This window comes from Gorilla gorilla, chromosome 4 (genome assembly GCF_029281585.2).
Source record: "Gorilla gorilla gorilla isolate KB3781 chromosome 4, NHGRI_mGorGor1-v2.1_pri, whole genome shotgun sequence".
In the NCBI taxonomy this organism is placed as follows: domain Eukaryota; kingdom Metazoa; phylum Chordata; class Mammalia; order Primates; family Hominidae; genus Gorilla; species Gorilla gorilla.
The window spans coordinates 65,729,653-65,747,565 of record NC_073228.2 but is presented as its reverse complement, the minus strand read 5'-3'; the positions used below and the strand labels follow the sequence as shown (position 1 = coordinate 65,747,565).

General features: G+C 47.8%; 2 protein-coding genes across 2 annotated transcripts; one reads left to right on the top strand and one right to left on the bottom strand.

The window, feature by feature from the left end:
- Positions 1–496: 496 nt before the first annotated feature.
- Positions 497–3,876, bottom strand: LOC101132780 (synaptophysin-like protein 1). The gene is given in 2 exon segments (XM_055388702.2): positions 497–2,197; positions 2,199–3,876. Coding segments are annotated over 2 exon segments (456 nt in total). The 5' UTR covers positions 2,456–3,876; the 3' UTR covers positions 497–1,998.
- A 6,690-nt stretch (positions 3,877–10,566) lies between these two features.
- LOC115934570 (UPF0729 protein C18orf32 homolog) lies at positions 10,567–11,113 on the top strand. Its single transcript, XM_055388701.2, has one exon. It carries the CDS (start codon positions 10,764–10,766, stop codon positions 10,992–10,994), a length of 231 nt encoding a protein of 76 aa, XP_055244676.1. The 5' UTR covers positions 10,567–10,763; the 3' UTR covers positions 10,995–11,113.
- Positions 11,114–17,913: the final 6,800 nt, after the last annotated feature.

Sequence of the window (17,913 nt, the reverse complement as noted above, 5' to 3'; positions counted from 1 at the left end):
GCACGCTAGGGGCAGTGCTGACACGCTCCACTGGTTTCAGATCAACTTTGGAGAATTTGGCGATAGCTAGTTAAAGCCGAAGATGTGCATGCACTGTGATCTAGCAACCATATGCCTCGCAAAACAGGCCGGGCGCGGTGACTCATGCCTGTAATCCCAGCAATTTGGGAGGCTGAGGCGGGCGGATCACTTGAGCCCAGGAGTTTTGAAACCATCCTCCTGGTCAACATGGCAAGACCCCTGTCTCTACAAAAAATTTAAAATTTAGCTGGGTGTGGTGGCATGCGCCTGTAGTCTCAGCTACTTTGGAGGCTGAGGTGGGAGGATTGCTTGAACCTAGGAAGTTGAGGCTTCAGTGAGCTGTGATTGTGCCAATGAACTCCAGCCTGGGTGGCAGAGCAATACCCTTTCTCCAAAGGAAAAAACACCCACACATCGATACAAGAATTTTCACTGCAGTGCTGTAATAACGAAAATGGGAACAACCAACAGTCCATTAGGAAAGGAACAAATAAATAAACAGGTTTATTCAAACAATGGGAAACTATGGAGCATTTAAAATTAACGAATCAGATCTACAATGTAATAACATGGGTAAATCTCAAAAATGAGTGAAAAAGCAAATTTCAAAGAGATTTACACAGTATGATAGTGTATATGTACATATAAATGTATGTGTTATATTTGTGTATGTAATCCCAACACTTTAGGAAGCTGAGGTGCGTGGATCACTTGAGACCAGGAATTCGAGACTAGCCTGGCCAACATGGTGAAACTCCATCTCTACTAAAAATATAAAAATTAGCCAGGCGTGGTGGCTTAGACCTGTAATCTCAGCTACTTTGGAGGCTGAGGCAAGAGGATCGCTTCCTGGGCCCCCATATTTTATATACGTATGAAATATACATATTATCGATATGGTATTGTATACATTGATATATACCTCTGTAGTAAATGTGTATGTATGTATGTGTATATATACATGGTCAAGAAGGATCTACACTAACTTGAGACACTGGTTACCTATACAAGGGAAAATGGGAGGGCTTTAGATTTATCAGTTTTGGGGGTTTTTTTGTTTTGTTTTTTCGAAAAAAGAGAAATAGAAAGCAAATGTGGCAAAATGTTGACATTTGTTAAACCTGTGTGGGCAAGTACAGAGGTCTATTTAGTATTCTTTGTGCCATATTATATTATATTATATTATATTATATTATATTATATTTTTTGAGACAGAATCTCACTCTGTCACCCAGGCTGGAATGCAGTGGCACAATCTCGGCTCACTGCAGTCTCTGCCTCCAGGGTTCAAGCCATCCTCCTTCCTCAGCCTCCCAAGTAGCTGAGATTACAGGCACCTGCCACCACCCCTGGCTAATTTTTGTATTTTTAGTAGAGACAAGGTTTCACCATGTTGGCCAGGCTGGTCTTGAACTCCTGGCCTCAAGTGATCTGCAAGCCTTGACCCCCTGCTCCCCCAAAGTGCTGGGATTACAGGCATGAGCCGCTGTGCCCAGCCTGGGTTTGTTATTAAAGGCAGTTTGGCTCTCAGTGCACCCCTTTCCCACGTGATGCCTTCTGACATGTTATGACATGAGGCCCTCCCCAGAGGCCAAGCAGATGCAGTCCCTTGACCTAGGACTTCCCAGCCTCTAGAATTGTAAGAAATAAATTCTTTTCTTTATAATTTACCCAGTCTCTGGTGTTCAGTTATAGCAATAGGAAACAGATGAAGACACTGTTTTCCACAGTGGCTGGACCATTTTACATTCCCTCCAACTGCACAAGGGCTTCACTTTCTTCACATTCTTGTCCACACTTGTTATTTTCTGTTTTTGTTTTAAAGTAGCCGTTCTGATGGGTGTGAGGTGATACCTCATTGTGTGGCTTAAAAAAAAAAAAACATTACTATTATTGGAAACAAATAATGTGCCTCAAGATGTTGGCAACAAGTCATGATATAGACATATATTTCATACAGTGTGTTTCTCCCTTTAATTACATTCCAGCAGGAGGTGGAATACCTCCTTGGCTATGAGGAGCATAAGTATTTGATGGGTTGTGTAAGTTGGTCTCCTGATACTTGTACACACACCAAGCATTTCCCCTCCAAAGTGTCATATTCAGAAAGACAAAGATCACAGATACATTTAGGAATCCCATGCTGGTCACAGAGCCAAAATAACACATTATTATGATTTCTTACAAGCAGAAGTTCCTGAACAATATTTTGACCAGTAGTTATTTTAATATCTGCAAGAGCTTTTGCCCAAGCGAGCTTTTGAAGTGCTCACCAATCACAAAAGATGGCAACAAGAGTAATGACAAAGCCAATCATGGGAAGTTTATGACTACCCTGATATAGGTTCCTGTAACCAACATAAAGCAGGACAGCAATGCAGTACAGGAAGACAGAAACTGCAAATGTAATGGAATTGTGCAGAAGCACAGTCATCTCCTAGGAGGACTTGACTTTCCAATTTATATCATACACATTAATACCTGGAGGTGACTGAAATGATGCCTGATTTAACCTGAATGGATAATCAGAAGTAGCTGTAATAGTTTCGTCAGTAACTGTAGGAGGACAATTCACTTGAATTTCTGTTTGCCCTTAAAAACCTCCACAGGTGGCAAAAGAGAAGATGGAAGCCATCTACTCCAGGCCCTTGAGGAAGCTGAGCGGCTCCCTGAGTAGGGTTGAGGTCGATCCAAAAGGCAACATCCTCTAAAGGAAGGAAGGAGAGTCAGGATGGTGGGGGCCTCACTATGGTTTTGATTTGCGTTTCCCTAAAGATTAGTGATGTTGAACATCTTCCCAAGTGCTTATTGGCTGCTTGTTTATTTTCTTTGGAGAAATGCCTATTCAAGTCCTTTGCCCATTTTTGAATCAGGATTGATTTTCTATGGTCTAGCTGTAGTTCTTTATACACTGTGGATATTGATTCCTTATCAGAGCTATGATTTGAAAATATTTTCTCCCATTCTATAAGTTGCTTTTTTCACTCTGTTGATTATACTCTTTGACACACCCATGGAGATTTTAAAGGGCAGGTAGAAGTCAGACAGTTTGAGCAGCAGCGTAGTGAAGAGAAGGCCTTTCAATCGAAGGAAATAGTCTGTGCAAACACACAGAGGAGAGAACCGCAACATGCAGGTAGTTGGGTCTTGCTAGTACACTGGTGAGGGGTAGGAGGTGGGGACAGGTGAGACTGGAGGAACCACATGACAGAGGACGGTTCTAGGTCCGCCAAGTAGCAGGACTTCGTTCTAAGGTGGCACTACTCAAAAGAGTGGTCTGAGGACCCTGGCCCAGCACCCCCTACTAGGAGTTTTGTTAAAAATGCAAATTCCGGCTGGGATCCTGGCTCATGCCTGTAATCCCAGCATGTTGCGGGGCTGAGGCGGGAGGATTGCTTGAGTCTAGGAGTTTGAGATCAGCCTGGGCAACGCAGTGAGACCCCATCTCAATAAAAAAGAATAATTTAAAAAATGCAAATTCATGGAGGCCCAGTTTTGTCCTGCTGAATCAGAATCTCCGGGGTGGGGCCGGGGGATCCGGGTTTTAACCAGCCCCCGGGATTATTCTGAGGTTCAGTAGAGTTTAGGGAAGTGGAGGAACCGCCAAGGGGTCGGCTAAGGTTTTGGAAACATCCTTGGTGAGAAAGACGGCCCGGGTTGTTCTTCAGGCCGGGCACCCTGGGCTTGGCTGCGTCCCCATCCTCTTCCAGCCACCCCGTCCCCACACGACCCCGCCTGAGTTCTGGCCGCCTTCCGACCCCTCGGGGCCCGCCCTGCGCCCCAGCCTCCTCCCCGCCGTGGGGTCCGGGGTCAGGGGCGCGCGGCTGCAGCCAGGCCCACATTCCTCTTACTTCCCGCCATTGTCCTGGGTTCCTGTGGCCGCGTCTCCACACTCGCTCCCGGCCGCCCCACGGTCCCAGGGAGTGATGACTCATTTCCTTTCCTCCGCTGACATCATCGTGCCCCCAGCGTGGCCCGGCCGGGGCGGCGGCCTCTGCCCTCCCAGGTCTCCTCCCAGCCCCTCTCGGCGAGCGGGCGCAGGCGCGGCGCGGCCCTTCTCGGCCGGCAGGGGGCGCCGGAGCCCGCCGGGGCCTCCAGGGCCTCCCCAGCCACGGCCCGGGCCGGCGAAGAGGGAGGGACAGAGAGCCGCCGCGGTCCCGCTCTCCTGGGGAGAGCCTGGCTGGGAGTCAGAGCTCTCACGGTCACGGATAGGGAAGCTGAGTCCCGAGCCTTGACCAAGGCAGCACAGCCCACCCTGAGAAGTGGGGGATTGGAATTCAGGACGCTCGGCCCCAGCCCCGTGGTTTCCCACAGACTTGCAGGTGTTAATCCTCCCGCACCCCCTGGTATGTATTTTCAGCACAAAGTCTGCAGACAATATTCCCCCGATTTCCATCACTTGTGGGCCCTGAAACGTGGTCGCCCCTGGAACCAGCAGGATCCGAGGGCCACTTGGGCTCCACCTGGGAAGCACGTGGAGCCTGCATTTATTGGGCGGCGCTGCCCCCGGCTGACCTGGCTGTGTCGGGAGGTGCCCCTCACCCTCGCATGCACCCCGGCTTCCCAGCACCCACTGCTGGTCCTCAGGACCCGACCCTGTCCCCTCTGCCTTCCCTGTCAGGTTTCAGGGAGGCAGAGGAACTCACTCAGCCTGAAAATTTCAGATATTTCATAAGACCTAGAGCCACATAAGAGTGCGTCCCTTTAAGACACATGGAAGAAGTCATGCAAGGCCACACGGTGAGCTAGAGCTGAAATCATACCTGTCCTGCCTCAGACCTGTCACCTCCCATGCTGCCCAGATAATGAATGCAAAATGCTCCACCCAGTGTCTGACAGTAGTGTAAGCACTCAATGAATGGTAGTCATTGTCATTAGGAAGCTAGTTGCCTAACTTCTCAGAGCCTCAGGCTTCCTCATCTATAAAATGGACGCAGTAGTACAATACCTTATCGTGAGGATTAAACGAGCTCATGCATGGAAGGTACTTACAGCAGTGGTGTCCAGCAAGCATGAAACAGTCCACCAGCGCTTGGGCTCCATGAAAGGGGGGTTCTGTTGTCTGTTTCTTGTTTGTTTGTTTTGTTTTGTTTAGACAGGGTCTTACTCTGTCGCCCAGGCTGGAGTGCAGTGGTGCGATCATGGCTTACTGCAGCCTTGACCTCCCCAGGCTCAAGAGATCCTCCCATCTCAGCCTCCCAAGTAGCTGGTACTACAGGCAAGTGCTACCATGTCTGGCTAATTTTTATATTTTTTGTAGAGACAGGGCTTCACCGTCTTGAAACCTGACCAGACTGTCAGGCTGGTCTCAAACTCCTGGTCTCAAGCCATCCACCCGCCTCAGCTTCCCAAAGTGTTGGGATTACAGGCGTAAGCCACTGCGCCCGGCCCCTGTTGTTGTCTTTTCTTCTTTAATTGACAAATAAAATCTTATATATTTATAATATACAACATGATGCTTTTATATATGTATACACTATGTGTGTCACTGGAAGGGCAAAGTGAAATTAATTAACATATATGCATTATTCTGCATACGTGTATGTGTGTTGTCTTTGTGTACTACTGTATCTTTAGCACCTAAAACAGTGTCTGGCACAAAGTAAGAACCCAGTAAGTGGAAAGAAGGAAGGGAGGGAGGGAGGAAGGAAGGAAGGAAGGGAGGGAGGAAGGAAGGAAGGAAGGAAGGAAGGAAGGAAGGAAGGAAGGAAGGAAGGAAGGAAACCAACCCATTATTACTGCCTCAGCTGATTTTCCTCTAGGATTTAGGCCTGTCAGAGCAGCCCTGGTGGACCGTAGGGGAAGATTCCTGAGGGCCTGTTTGCTTGAGGGCTAGAGGGCTCCCTGGGAAGCAGTCATCCTGAGGAAAGAGAGTTGAAGCGCATAAGAGCGTTTCAAGGACAGGGCGAGGAGAAAAGAGGGATTTGGGGTAGAGCCTCCTCGGTGTTCACAGGAGTGCTGTGGAAAGCAGTGGACGATTTCAGGAACATGCCAGAACAAGCATCATCACAGTTAATCAGTGGTAGCTTCAGGACAATCTGGTGGCCTCGCACCTGCTTTGGACACTGATAATTTGGTGGCTTTGGTTATTGGTTTTGCTTTTATTTTTTAAATTTTTATTTACTTATTTAGTTATTTGAGATGGAGTCTCGCTTTGTCGCCCAGGCTGGAGTGCAGTGGTGCGATCTTGGCTCACTGCAACCTCCGCCTCCTGGGTTCAAGTGATTCTCCTGCCTCAGGCTCCCGAGCAACTAGAATTACAGGCACCTGCCACCACGCCCAGCTGGATTTTGGTTTTGTTTTTAAATCAGCATTAGCTGTGAGTGGTTGAGTCCTGGGGAGCATCCCTCAGAAGGCCGTGAGACACCTGCTGGGCATTCCCAGGAAGGTCTGCAGGAACTGCTGGCACAGAGCCAGAGAAGCCAGTTACTGTGAGGTGGGGGAGGGGGGGTCTCCCTATGTTGCCCAGGCTGGTCTTGAACTCCGGGCCTCAAGCAATCCTCCCGCCTCAGCCTCCCACAGTGCTGGGATGGCCTCCTTGTCGTTCCTCACCATGCCCTGCTCACTCCACCTTAGCACCTTTGCTGTTCCGTCCATCTGTAATCTCTCAGAAACAGCCAAGACTCACTTCCTCACTTTTTCAGATTTTCTCTCAAGTGTCACCTACTCAGTGGGGCCCTCCCCACCCCACCCCATTGAACTCAGAAACCCTCACACCTCCTGACAGCCTGTCTGCCTTCTTTGACTTGTTTCCTTCCACAGCACATGGTCTGCAGACCCCACCACTCCCTACTGCCTCACAACCAGTCAGAGTAATATATTTGCTTTGTTTGCTGGACCCCTGAGTAGGCCGCCTTTGCATTTCTTTCCCTTTTTTTTTTTTTCTTTGAGACAGCTTCTTGCTCTGTCACCCAGGCCAGTGTGCAGTGGTGTAATCTTGGCTCACTGCAACCTCCGCCTCCTGGGTTCAAGCATTTCTCCTGCCTCAGCCTCCTGAGTAGCTGGGATTACAGGCACCTGCCACCACCCCTGGCTAATTTTTGTATTTTTAGGAGAGATGGGGTTTCACCATGTTGGTCAGGCTGGTCGCGAACTCCTGGCCTCATGATTTGCCCACCTCAGCCTCCCAAAGTGCTGGGATTACAGACGTGAGCCACCATGTCCAGCCTGCCTTTGCATTTCATAAGCGAGACTCAGAGAAGGTGACTCCTGGAGAAATCCCCTTAGCCTCCTCTAGCAGGATGGTTTTGGATTCCTCTCCAGCCAGGAGTTGGAACATAGTAGCCTGTGTCATCTAAAATCATGAGGTCATACCCAGGTGCCTTCCCTTTGGTTCTTGACTTGCCCCCTATTCTTCATACTCACCTCCTGAATAATGTCCACATAGTTATAAGATGAGGGGAGGGAGCCAGCTGGCTGTTCCCTCTGCCAGGAGCATCCTGCCTCCTTAAACTGCCTGGTCAGTACCTGCTTAAGGCCCCTGATCCTGCATCACCTTCTCTGAGAAGCCTTCCCTGACTACTCCCCTGCCCTGCCCTGTCCACCAGCCAGCCTGAGCTGACCACATTACTCCCAGGATGGATGCCTGTCAGGGCCCCCTTCCCTCTAGGTTGGACTGATTTGCTCTGGGTCAGCTTCCCCCGCCAGACCGTGGGCTTCGTGAGGGCAGAGGCTGTGAGTTACTTCTCTATGAGTACCTAGGGCTTGGCTGATGTGGTGCTCAATAAACGAGTTCTGAAAGTGTAAATAAAAGAATGAATGAATTGGCTGGGCATGGTGCCTCACGCCTATAATCCCAGCACTTAGGGAGGCTGAGGCTGGAGGATCACTTGAGCCCAAGAGTTCAAGACCAGCCTGGACGACGTGGTGAAACCCCAACTCTACAAAAAATACATAGATTAGCAGGGCATGGTGGTGTGTGCCTGTAGTCCTAGCTACTCGGGAGGCTGAGGTGAGAGGATCAGTTTGAGCCCGGGAGGCTGAGGCTTCAGTGAGCAGACATCACACCATTGTACTCCAGCTTGGGCAACAGAGTGAGACCCAATCTCAAAAAACAAAAGCAAAAAGACAAAAACCCAAAGAATAAATAAATAAAAGGAGGAAGGGTGGACAGAGGGAAAAAAGGAAGGGACTTATTAATTAATTTACTCCTCACCTTCCGCACATTCGCTTGAAAGAGTCCTGTTGCTTTAAATGCCACCCCCAAGGCTGGGAGTTTGTCAACCCCCACAGAAGAGGAACCCTGGGCTGGGGCCAGCCCTACAGAGACTCATCGCCATTCCACCTCTGACCATAGCATCACACCCAGTTTCTGCTTGTTCTGTTTTTTGTTGTTGTAAATTTTATGATTCAATATACATGCCCAAAATAATCAAAATCAGAAGTTGACAGTTTGATGAATTTTCAATGTGAGCAGATCCACATAAGCAGCACCCAAATTAAGAAAGAGAATGCAAACAGCTCCTGCCCTGTGCTGCCTTCAGGCACTATGCTCCCCAAGGCTGACCCTTCTTCTAACCCTAGCAGCATTAATTTTCATGCTTTGTATTTTATTTTATTGTATTAATTTAATTTAATTTTATATATTTTTTTATTATTTTATTTTATTTTGAGACAGAGTCTTGCTCCATTGCCCAGGCTGGAGTGTAGTGGCACGATCTTGGCTCACTGCAACCTCTGCCTCAGCCTCTGCCTCCCAGGTTTAAGTGATTCTCCTGCATCAGCCTCCAGAGTGGCTAGGACTAACAGGCACACGCCATCATGCCTGGCTAATTTTTGTATTTTTAGTAGAGACAGGGTTTCACCATGGTGGCCAGTCTGGTCTTGAACTCCTGGCCTCAAGTGATCCACCTGCCTCGACCTCCCAAAGTGCTGGGATTACAGGCATGAGCCACCGTGCCCGGCCTACTTTATTTTATTTTATTTTGTGAGATAAGGTCTTGCTCTGTCACCCAGGCTGGAGTGCAGTGATGTAATCACAGCTCACTGTGGCCTCCACCTCCTGGGCTCAAGCGATCCTCCCAGCTCAGACTACAGGCATGTGCCACCATGCCTGGCTGATTTTTCTGTCTTTTTGCAGAGACGGAGTCTAATTGTTTCCTAGGCTGATCTTGAACTCTTGGGCTCAAGCAGTCCACCCGACTTGGCCTCCCAAAGTGCTGGGATTAGAGGTGTGAGCCACTGTGCCTGGCTGTATTTTATATAAATATAACATTACAATATATATTCTTTTGGATCTAACTTCTTCTGGTTAATGCTGTGTACGTGAGATTTATTCATTCTCATTGCTCTATAGTATATTCCATGGTATAAGTAAGCCACAATTTCTTTATTCATTCTGCTGCTGATGGATGTTTAAGTGATTTCCATTTGTTGGCTATTAAGCATATTGCTTCTGTGACCATTCTTGTACCTGTCTTGGGAAACATATGTGTGTATTCATGCTGGGTATGTACCTAGATGTGGACTGCTGGGTCAGAGGCAAGGTATATGCTCAACTTAGCAGAAACTTGCCATTTTCCAAAGTGACTGGAACAATTTTCGCTTCCACGGGCCATGTATGAGAGTTCCGGTTGCTTGTCGTGCTCACCAATACTTGGCCGTACCTGTTTTTCATTTGTTCGCTTTATTTTTTGTGTTGTATGTTTTTGGCCAGCTATTCTGGTGGGCGGATTGTTCCATTTTTGACCACATGCTCCTTCCCCCTGGCAGTCTGCTCCAGCTCTGTTTCTGGTACATTCTGCAAAACCAACTTCTCTGGTTCTTGACTCTTGTCCTATAGTTCTTTTTGTTTTTGTTTTTAGAGGTGGGGCCTCACTCTGTTGCCCAGGTTGGAGTGCAGTGGCATGATCATAGCTCACTTCAGCCCTGACCTCCTAGGCTCAAGTGATCCTCTTGCCTCAGCCTTCTGAGTAGCTGGGACCACAGGCAGGCACCACCACTTCCGGCAAAATTTTTTTATTTTTATTTTTTTAGAGATGAGGTCTTGCTATGTTGCCCAGGCTGGTCTCGAACTCCCTGGCTCAAGCGATCCTCTAGCCTTGGCCTCCTGAGTAGCTGGGATTACAGGCATAAACCACCATGCCCTGTGCCTTGCAGTCTTGCTCTAGGGTTTGTCTTCACCCCTGCAGACCTGAGACAGGCCTCTCAGCTGCTCTCAAGAACGCCCTTCCATGAGAGGCATTCCAGCCTCAGGTGGCAGCTCCTACAGGATATGGCCCCGGGGGATGAGGATGGGGAAGAGGATGAGGGTGTAGGGAGCTGTCTCCAAAGCCTGCGCAGGCCCTTCCCACAATCTCATCTTACTCATTTAGCCACTTTGTGGGCCCCCATCTTATTATACTCAAAACGTTGGGTAGACATAAAGCGTAACTAAATATATGTGCTAAAACTATTAAACTCTTAGAAGAAAATAGAGGGGAAAATATTCACTAGCTTAGGTTTGGAAGTCATTTTTTAGCTATGACATCCAAAGCATAAGCAACCCAAGAAACATTTGATAAATTGGACTTCATCAAAATTCAAAACTTTCATGCTTCGGTTTCCGCGGTCGCGGGTGAGTGTGCCCGGGCTAGCGGCCTGGGTTGGGCTTTGTAGCTGCTCCGCAGGCCCAGCCCGGGCCGCGCTCGCAGAGTCCTAGCCGGTGCGCGGCCTCCTGCCTCCTCCCTCCTCGGCGGTCGCGGCCCGCCGGCCTCCGCGGTGCCTGCCTTCGCTCTCAGGTTGAGGAGCTCAAGCTTGGGAAAATGGTGTGCATTCCTTGTATTGTCATTCCAGTTCTGCTCTGGATCTACAAAAAATTCCTGGAGCCGTATATATACTCTCTGGTTTCCCCCTTCGTTAGTCGTATATGGCCTAAGAAAGCAATACAAGAATCCAATGATACAAACAAAGGCAAAGTGGACTGTAAGGGTGCAGACATGAATGGATTACCAACAAAAGGACCAACAGAAATCTGTGATAAAAAGAAAGACTAAAGAAATTTTCCTAAAGGACCTCATCATTTAAAAAATGGACCTGATAATATGAAGCATCTTCCTTGTAATTGTCTCTGACCTTTTTATCTGAGACCGGAATTCAGAATAGGAGTCTAGATATTTACCTGATACTAATCAGGAAATATATGATATCTGTATTTAAAATGTAGTTAGTTATATTTAATGACCTCATTCCTAAGTTCCTTTTTCGTTAATGTAGCTTTCATTTCTGTTATTGCTGTTTGAGTAATATGATTAAATAGAAGGTTTGTGCCAGTAGACATTATGTTACTAAATCAGCACTTTAAAATCTTTGGTTCTCTAATTCATATGAATTTGCTGTTTGCTCTAATTTCTTTGGGCTCTTCTCATTTGAGTGGAGTACAATTTTATTGTGAAACAGTCCAGTGAAACTGTGCAGGGAAATGAAGGTAGAATTTTGGGAGGTAATAATGATGTGAAACATAAAGATTTAATAATTACTGTCCAACACAGTGGAGCAGCTTGTCCACAAATATAGTAATTACTATTTATTGCTCTAAGGAAGATTAAAAAAAGATAGGGAAAAGGGGGAAACTTCTTTGAAAAACGAAACATCTGTTACATTAATGTCTAATTATAAAATTTTAATCCTTACTGCATTTCTTCTGTTCCTACAAATGTATTAAACATTCAGTTTAACTGGTAAAAAAAAAAAAAAAAACTTTCATGCTTCAAGGGACACTGTGAAAAGAGTGAAAAGACAACCCACAGAATGGGAGAAAATATTTGCACATCATAAATCTGATAAAGGGCTTGTATTTAGAATAGAGAAAGAACACTTGGAACTTATATGTTAGTGCGAAAGTAACTGCGGTTTTGCCATTAAAAGTTTGCCATTACCTTTAACAGCAAAACCGCAATTACTTTTGCACTAATCTAGTAATGTGATCTGATCAAAGCCACCAGAAGCTGGAAGAGGACTGTGGCCCTGCTGACACTTGGGTTTCAGACTTGTAGCCTCCAGACCTGTGGGAGAATAAATGTCTTTTGTTTCAAGCCACGAAGTTTGTAGCAATGGCAGCCCTAGGAAATGAATGCAGGAAATTACACTGATGTAGCAAAACGTTTGAAAGCCTGTTTCCCTAAGTACATGTGTGTGGGTGTGTGTGTGTGTGTGTGTGTGTGTGTGTCCCTGTCCTTGCATGTGTGGCGGCTGCTGCCTTCCCCTCACTCCCAACTTCCACCATTCAAATAACCTCATCTACCTTTCAGCACTTTCCATAGAAACCCAGCCTGCTAGGCGTGGTGGCTCACACCTGTAATCCCAGCACTTTGGCCAAGGCAGGAGGAGCATTTGAGCCCAGGAGTTTGAGACCGGCCTGGGCAACACAGTGAGGCTGTCTCTACAAAATATTTGAAAAATTAGCTGGGCCTGGTGGTACATGCCTGTAGTCCCAGCTACTTGGCAGGAGGATCACTTGGGCCCAGGAGTTGGAGGCTGCAGTGAGCTGTGATCGTGCCACTGCACTCCAGCCTGGGTGACAGAGCAAGACCCCATCTCTGAAAAGAAGAAAAAGAAACCCAGCCAGCGCCCCAGCAGTTCTCCCGCCCGCTGCCCACTATAAAGTCCAACAGTTGGGTGGGCCAACGCAACGTTCCTTAGTCATAGAAAGAGGAGGAGAACGGGAATGCCCATCTCACTCTTCCCTGTGGAAATCTTTCTCAGGGCATGGCTGCACGGTCCTCCTAACTGCCCTTGACTCTTCCCCCTCCCTCTTTCCCAACGTCCATGCCATCACTGTTCTGCCTTCCAGACAACCCTGGAATCAGCCCATTTCCCTCCATCCTGCTGCCTCTCCTTGGGTTCTGGCCATACCCCTGGTGTGCTGCCCGACCTTCCTTCACTCTTCAGCCCAGGAGCTCTCCGGCAGTGCCATTCTGAGTGTGTACTCCTGCCATGCCCCTTCAGCACCTCCCCTTCACTCTAAGGCTGAAGTCCCAGGTCCCAATAGGGGTCTCCCCTGAATCCTGCCAGCCTCATCAGTGCACACCGCCTGGGTCTCTCCTCTCAAACCACACTGACCTCTGTTCCTCAAACTTCTCCTTGCCTTTGTACAGGCTGTTTTCCCTTCCTCCAACACTTTCCCACCCATCCCCATCACCCAGTGAACTCTTCCTTGGCCCCTTCCTTGTCCCCAGCAGACACTTCCTCAGGGAAGCCCCGTGTGACCCTCTAAGTCAGGGTTAGCTGATCCTGCTCTGTCCCCATGGCTGGGATCATCCCTAGGGCAACTTCATCACACACCACTTCACAATTGTTGGGACCTCACAAGGGCAATTTCCATGTGTTGTTCTTGTTACTTACTGGACTCTTGACTGTCCCACCTTGGAACATACAAGGCAATCCATAGATATTGTGAACTTTGTTATTTAATTTTATTTTTATTTAATTATTTTTTAGACAGGGTCTCACTTTGTTGCCCAGGCTGGAGTGCAGTGGCAAGAACATGGCTCACTGCTTCCTCGATCTCCCTGGCTCAATTGATCCTCCCCCCTCAGCCTACCAAGTAGCTGGGACCACAGGCTTGGGCCACCATGCCCAGCTAATTTTTGTATTTTTTGTAGAGACGGAGTTTTGCCATGTCACCCAGGCTGGTCTCGAACTCCTGAGCTCAAGTGATCTGCCTGCCTCAGCCTCCCAAAGTGTTGGGATTACAGGTGTGAGCCACCACTCCAGGCTCCATTATTTAATTAATGAGGGAAGCCATAGTGAGATTATTGACTCACTGTCCAAATTTTAGGAGAAGGGTAATATGCCACAAGAACAGATGATACGATTAATTTTGCTGGAATATACTATTAACTACATTTATTAAGAAACTTAAAAGGTTCAGGAGCATTTAAACATGATATTCATTTATTCTACAAACATTTGAGTATCCACTATGGGTCAGTGACTAGGAACACCCATGTGAATAAGACAGTGCCTGTCTTCAAAAAGGTCATAGTCTGATGATCTCATTCTGTTGAATCGTACAGTGGCCCACTGAAGTGAGTACTATCGATTTGTATTGATTAGGACATTTTTGTTCCAAGTGACACAGGACTGCTCAAACAGGCTTTAACCAAAAAGGGAACAGATTGGTTTATGTGACTGAAACGTCGAGGGGCTGGGTCTGGCTTCAGGCATGGTGGGTTTCTGGATTTGATAGTGTCTCCCGGACCATGCCACCCTGTCTCTTGGTTCTTTCCTCCTTGAGCTGGCACCGTGTTGTCACCCCGACAGCGGTGGGTTCTCTTCTCACGGTGGCCAGGTGGCTGTAGATTTATATCCCCAGAGCCCCAAGGCCAGTGGGAAAGTGAAAATCTCTTTTCCAGCAGCTTCTGCAGGATCCCAGTCATCCACCCTGATGACCAGCTCAGTAATTGTCCCTGAGACAATTACTGTAGCCAGAAGAAAGCAATGTTCCCAGTGGTTTGAGGAACACACCAAAAGCTTCATGTCCTGAATGTGGTATGGGTCCGGCCTGAGAGCTGGGGAGGGGCGGAGCCCAAAATGAAAACCTACGGGCGTTGCTGTAAGAGGGTGGAGTGGAGGCCAGGGAGGCAGAGGACAAATGTTTTCATTTTTTTATTTTTTTATTTTTATTTCTATTTTATTTTTTATTATACTTTAAATACTTTAGGGTACATGTGCACAACGTGCAGGTTTGTTACATATGTATACATGTGCGATGTTGGTGTGCTGCACCCATGAACTCGTCATTTAACATTAGGTATATCTCCTAATGCTATCCCTCCCCCCTCGCCCCACCCCACAACTCTCCCTTCTTTAGAGGCAGGGACATGAGGCACAGAGAGAGGGAGAGTAACAACCTCAAGCCAAACTGCTGGTGCCTGGCAGAGCTAAGACTTGAACCCCGCTCTGCTGACTTCAAGTAGCACTTTCCACACAGCTGCTCTTCCCGGGAGAGGTCTCAGACACAGGAAGGACCCTGGAGTCCCTACTCAGAGGACTTCCTTTTATTCATTATTTTTAAATTTTGTTTATTTATTTTTCTGCTGAGACAGAGTCTCTGTCACCCAGGCTAGAGTGCAGTGGTGCAATCTCAGCTTACTGCAACCTCCACCTCCCAGGTTCAAGCGATTTTCCTGCCTCAGCCTCCCCAGTAGCTGAGATTTCAGGTGCCCACCACCGTGCCTGGCTAATTTTTATATCTTTAGTAGAGACAGGGTTTCCCCACATTGGCCAGGCTGGTCTCAAACTCCTGGCCTCAAGTAATCCATATGCCTCCGCCTTCCAAAGCACTGGGGTTACAACATGAGCCACCGTGCCTAGCAGAGGCCTTTCTTTCAAATAATGAGATGTTGGTGGAGGCTGTCCTTCTCACCAACTGGGCTTTAGTCAATGGCTCTGAGAAAGGAGAGAGCAATACTTTTTGCCCTGGGAGTCTTCTATCTTTTCTTTGAAGAAAAATTCCTCTCCTTCCCAGTCATTCCAGCCCTTGCCAAGGATCCTTGGAGCTCCAGACAGAGTTGCTGCTTGACAGATGAGGTCAGTTCAGTGGCAGCTGAGATCTACAGTGTCTTACAGAGCAACGCTGTGACCTGCCCAGGGTTCATTGCAAATTGTTAGTGCAGGCCTCCCCATTCTGGGCTCCTTCATCTGCCCATTCTGCCTTCCGTCCTGCAGGCTGGAAGGCAGACACAGCAGCCAGGAAAAGCACAAGACAGTCTGGTGACCGAGAAAAAACCAGGTTTCCGTCTGGGGCTCTGTTGCTGGCCTGGGGCAGTCAGGCCTTCTCCCTGAGGGCTTGGGCTCTGAGTCTTGTCGGCTCTGCCCTGCCCTCCATCACACCCTAAGTATAAACTCTCTATTCCCCATACATGACCATTACTGTCTATTCCCCATACATGACCATGCCTGTTCAGCAGCTTCCTCTTGATGAATTAGTTTCTTTTCCTTTTCTTTTTTTTTTTCTTTCTTTCTTTCTTTTTTTTTTTTTTTTTTTTTTTTTTTTTTTTTTTTTTGTTGAGGCAGCGTCTCACTCTGTTGCCCAGGCTAAAGGGCAGTGGCACAATCATGGCTCATTGCAGCCTTGACCTCCTGGGCTCAAGACATCCTCCCACCTCAGCCTCCAGAGCAGCTGGGACTACAGGTGTTTGCCACAATGCCTGGCTAATTTTTGTATTTTTTGTAGAGACAGGGTTTCGCCGTATTGCCCAGGCTGTTCTTGAATTCCTGGGCTCAACTGATCCTCTCGCCTTGGCCTCCACCACTGTGCCCAGCCTCTGAATTAGTTTCAATCACATTTGGTATGAGGTTGAATTGTGTCCCCAAAAAGGCATGTTCAAGTCCTAATACCCAGAACCTGTGACTATGGCCTTTTTTGTAAATAGGGTCTTTGCTGATATGATCAAGTTGAAATGAGGTTACACTGGATTAGTTAGACCCTAAAGCCAGTGATTAGTGTCCTTATAACAGGGAAATTTGGACACAGACACTCACAGTCTGGAGAAAGAGGAGAAAAAAACAAACAAACAAAAACAAAAAAAGAGAGAGACAGCACAGAGAAAAGATGATGGGAAGCCACAACCCAGGGAGAAGGCTGCATGAAGATGGAGGCAGAGACTGCAGTGATGCATCTGTGAGTTAAGGAATGCCAAAGATCACCACAACCCCAGGGAGCTAGAAGGAGCAAGGAGGGGTCCTCTCCCAGAGCCTTCAGAGAAGGTATGGCCCTGCCAGCACCTTGATTTTGAACTTCCAGCCTCTGGAACTATAAGAGAATAAATTTCTCTTGTTTTAAGCTTCTCAGCTTGTGGTAATTTGTTGCCGCAGCCCCAGGAAATGAATACAAGGGTAGAGAGAAGGTTAACAAAATCATGCATGTCACAAGGAATCATAAAAAGGCCGAGACAATGCTGGGCTCAGATAATGGCTTGTTCACTTCTATTATTTTATTTATTTATTTTTGAGACAGGGTCTGGCTCTGTCACCCAGGCTGGAGTGCAGTGGTGTGATCTTGGCTCACTGCAATCTCCGCCTCCCAGGTTCAAGCGATTCTTGTGCTTCAGCCTCCTGAGTAGCTGGGATTACAGGCATGCACAATCCCTCCTCGATAACTTTTGTATTTTTGGTAGAGATGGGGTTTCACTGTGTTGACGAGGCTGGTCTCAAATTCCTGGCCTCAAGTGATCCGCCTGCCTCGACCTCACAAAGTGCTGGGATTACAAGCGTGAGCCACCGCGCCCGGCCCACTTCTATTATTATTATTTTTTAGACAGGGTCTTGCTCTGTCATCCAAGTTGAAGTATAGTGGCATAATCACAGCTCACTGCAGCCTGGACTTCCCAGGCTCCAGTAATTCTCCCACCTTAGCCTTCCAAGGAGCTGGGACAACAGGCACATGTCACCACGCATGGCTTGTTTTTGTATCTTTGGTAGAGACGGGGTTTTGCCATGTTGCCCAGGCTGGTCTCAAACCCCTGAACTCAAGTGATCCGCCCGCCTCAGCCTCCCAAAGTGCTGGGATTACAGATGTGAGCCACTGCGCCCGGCCTTGTTCCTTTCTTAGCTTCATGAACTTGGGAAGGCTACCTCACCTTTCATAGCCTGAAGGTCTACAGAGTGGTTGTCCATAAATATTAGGAGCTGGCTAGGGCCCTTGCCTGGATGCGGGGGAAGATGGACACCATCCTCAAACACTTGAAGGCTGTCATGAGGACAAGGCATTCAACATATTCTTCTATGTTTTAAGCACCTCTGGGGAGAAATTAAACTGAGGAAGAATAGGACTAAATCAGGGAAGACCTTCCTGTTAGTGAGACCTGCCCAGTAGTGGCCGGGAGAGGTCATGAGCTCGCTGTGACTCGAGGAGATGACACAGAGGCTAAAGGACTGATGGCAGGTCAGTGAGAAAGTCACCCACCACCC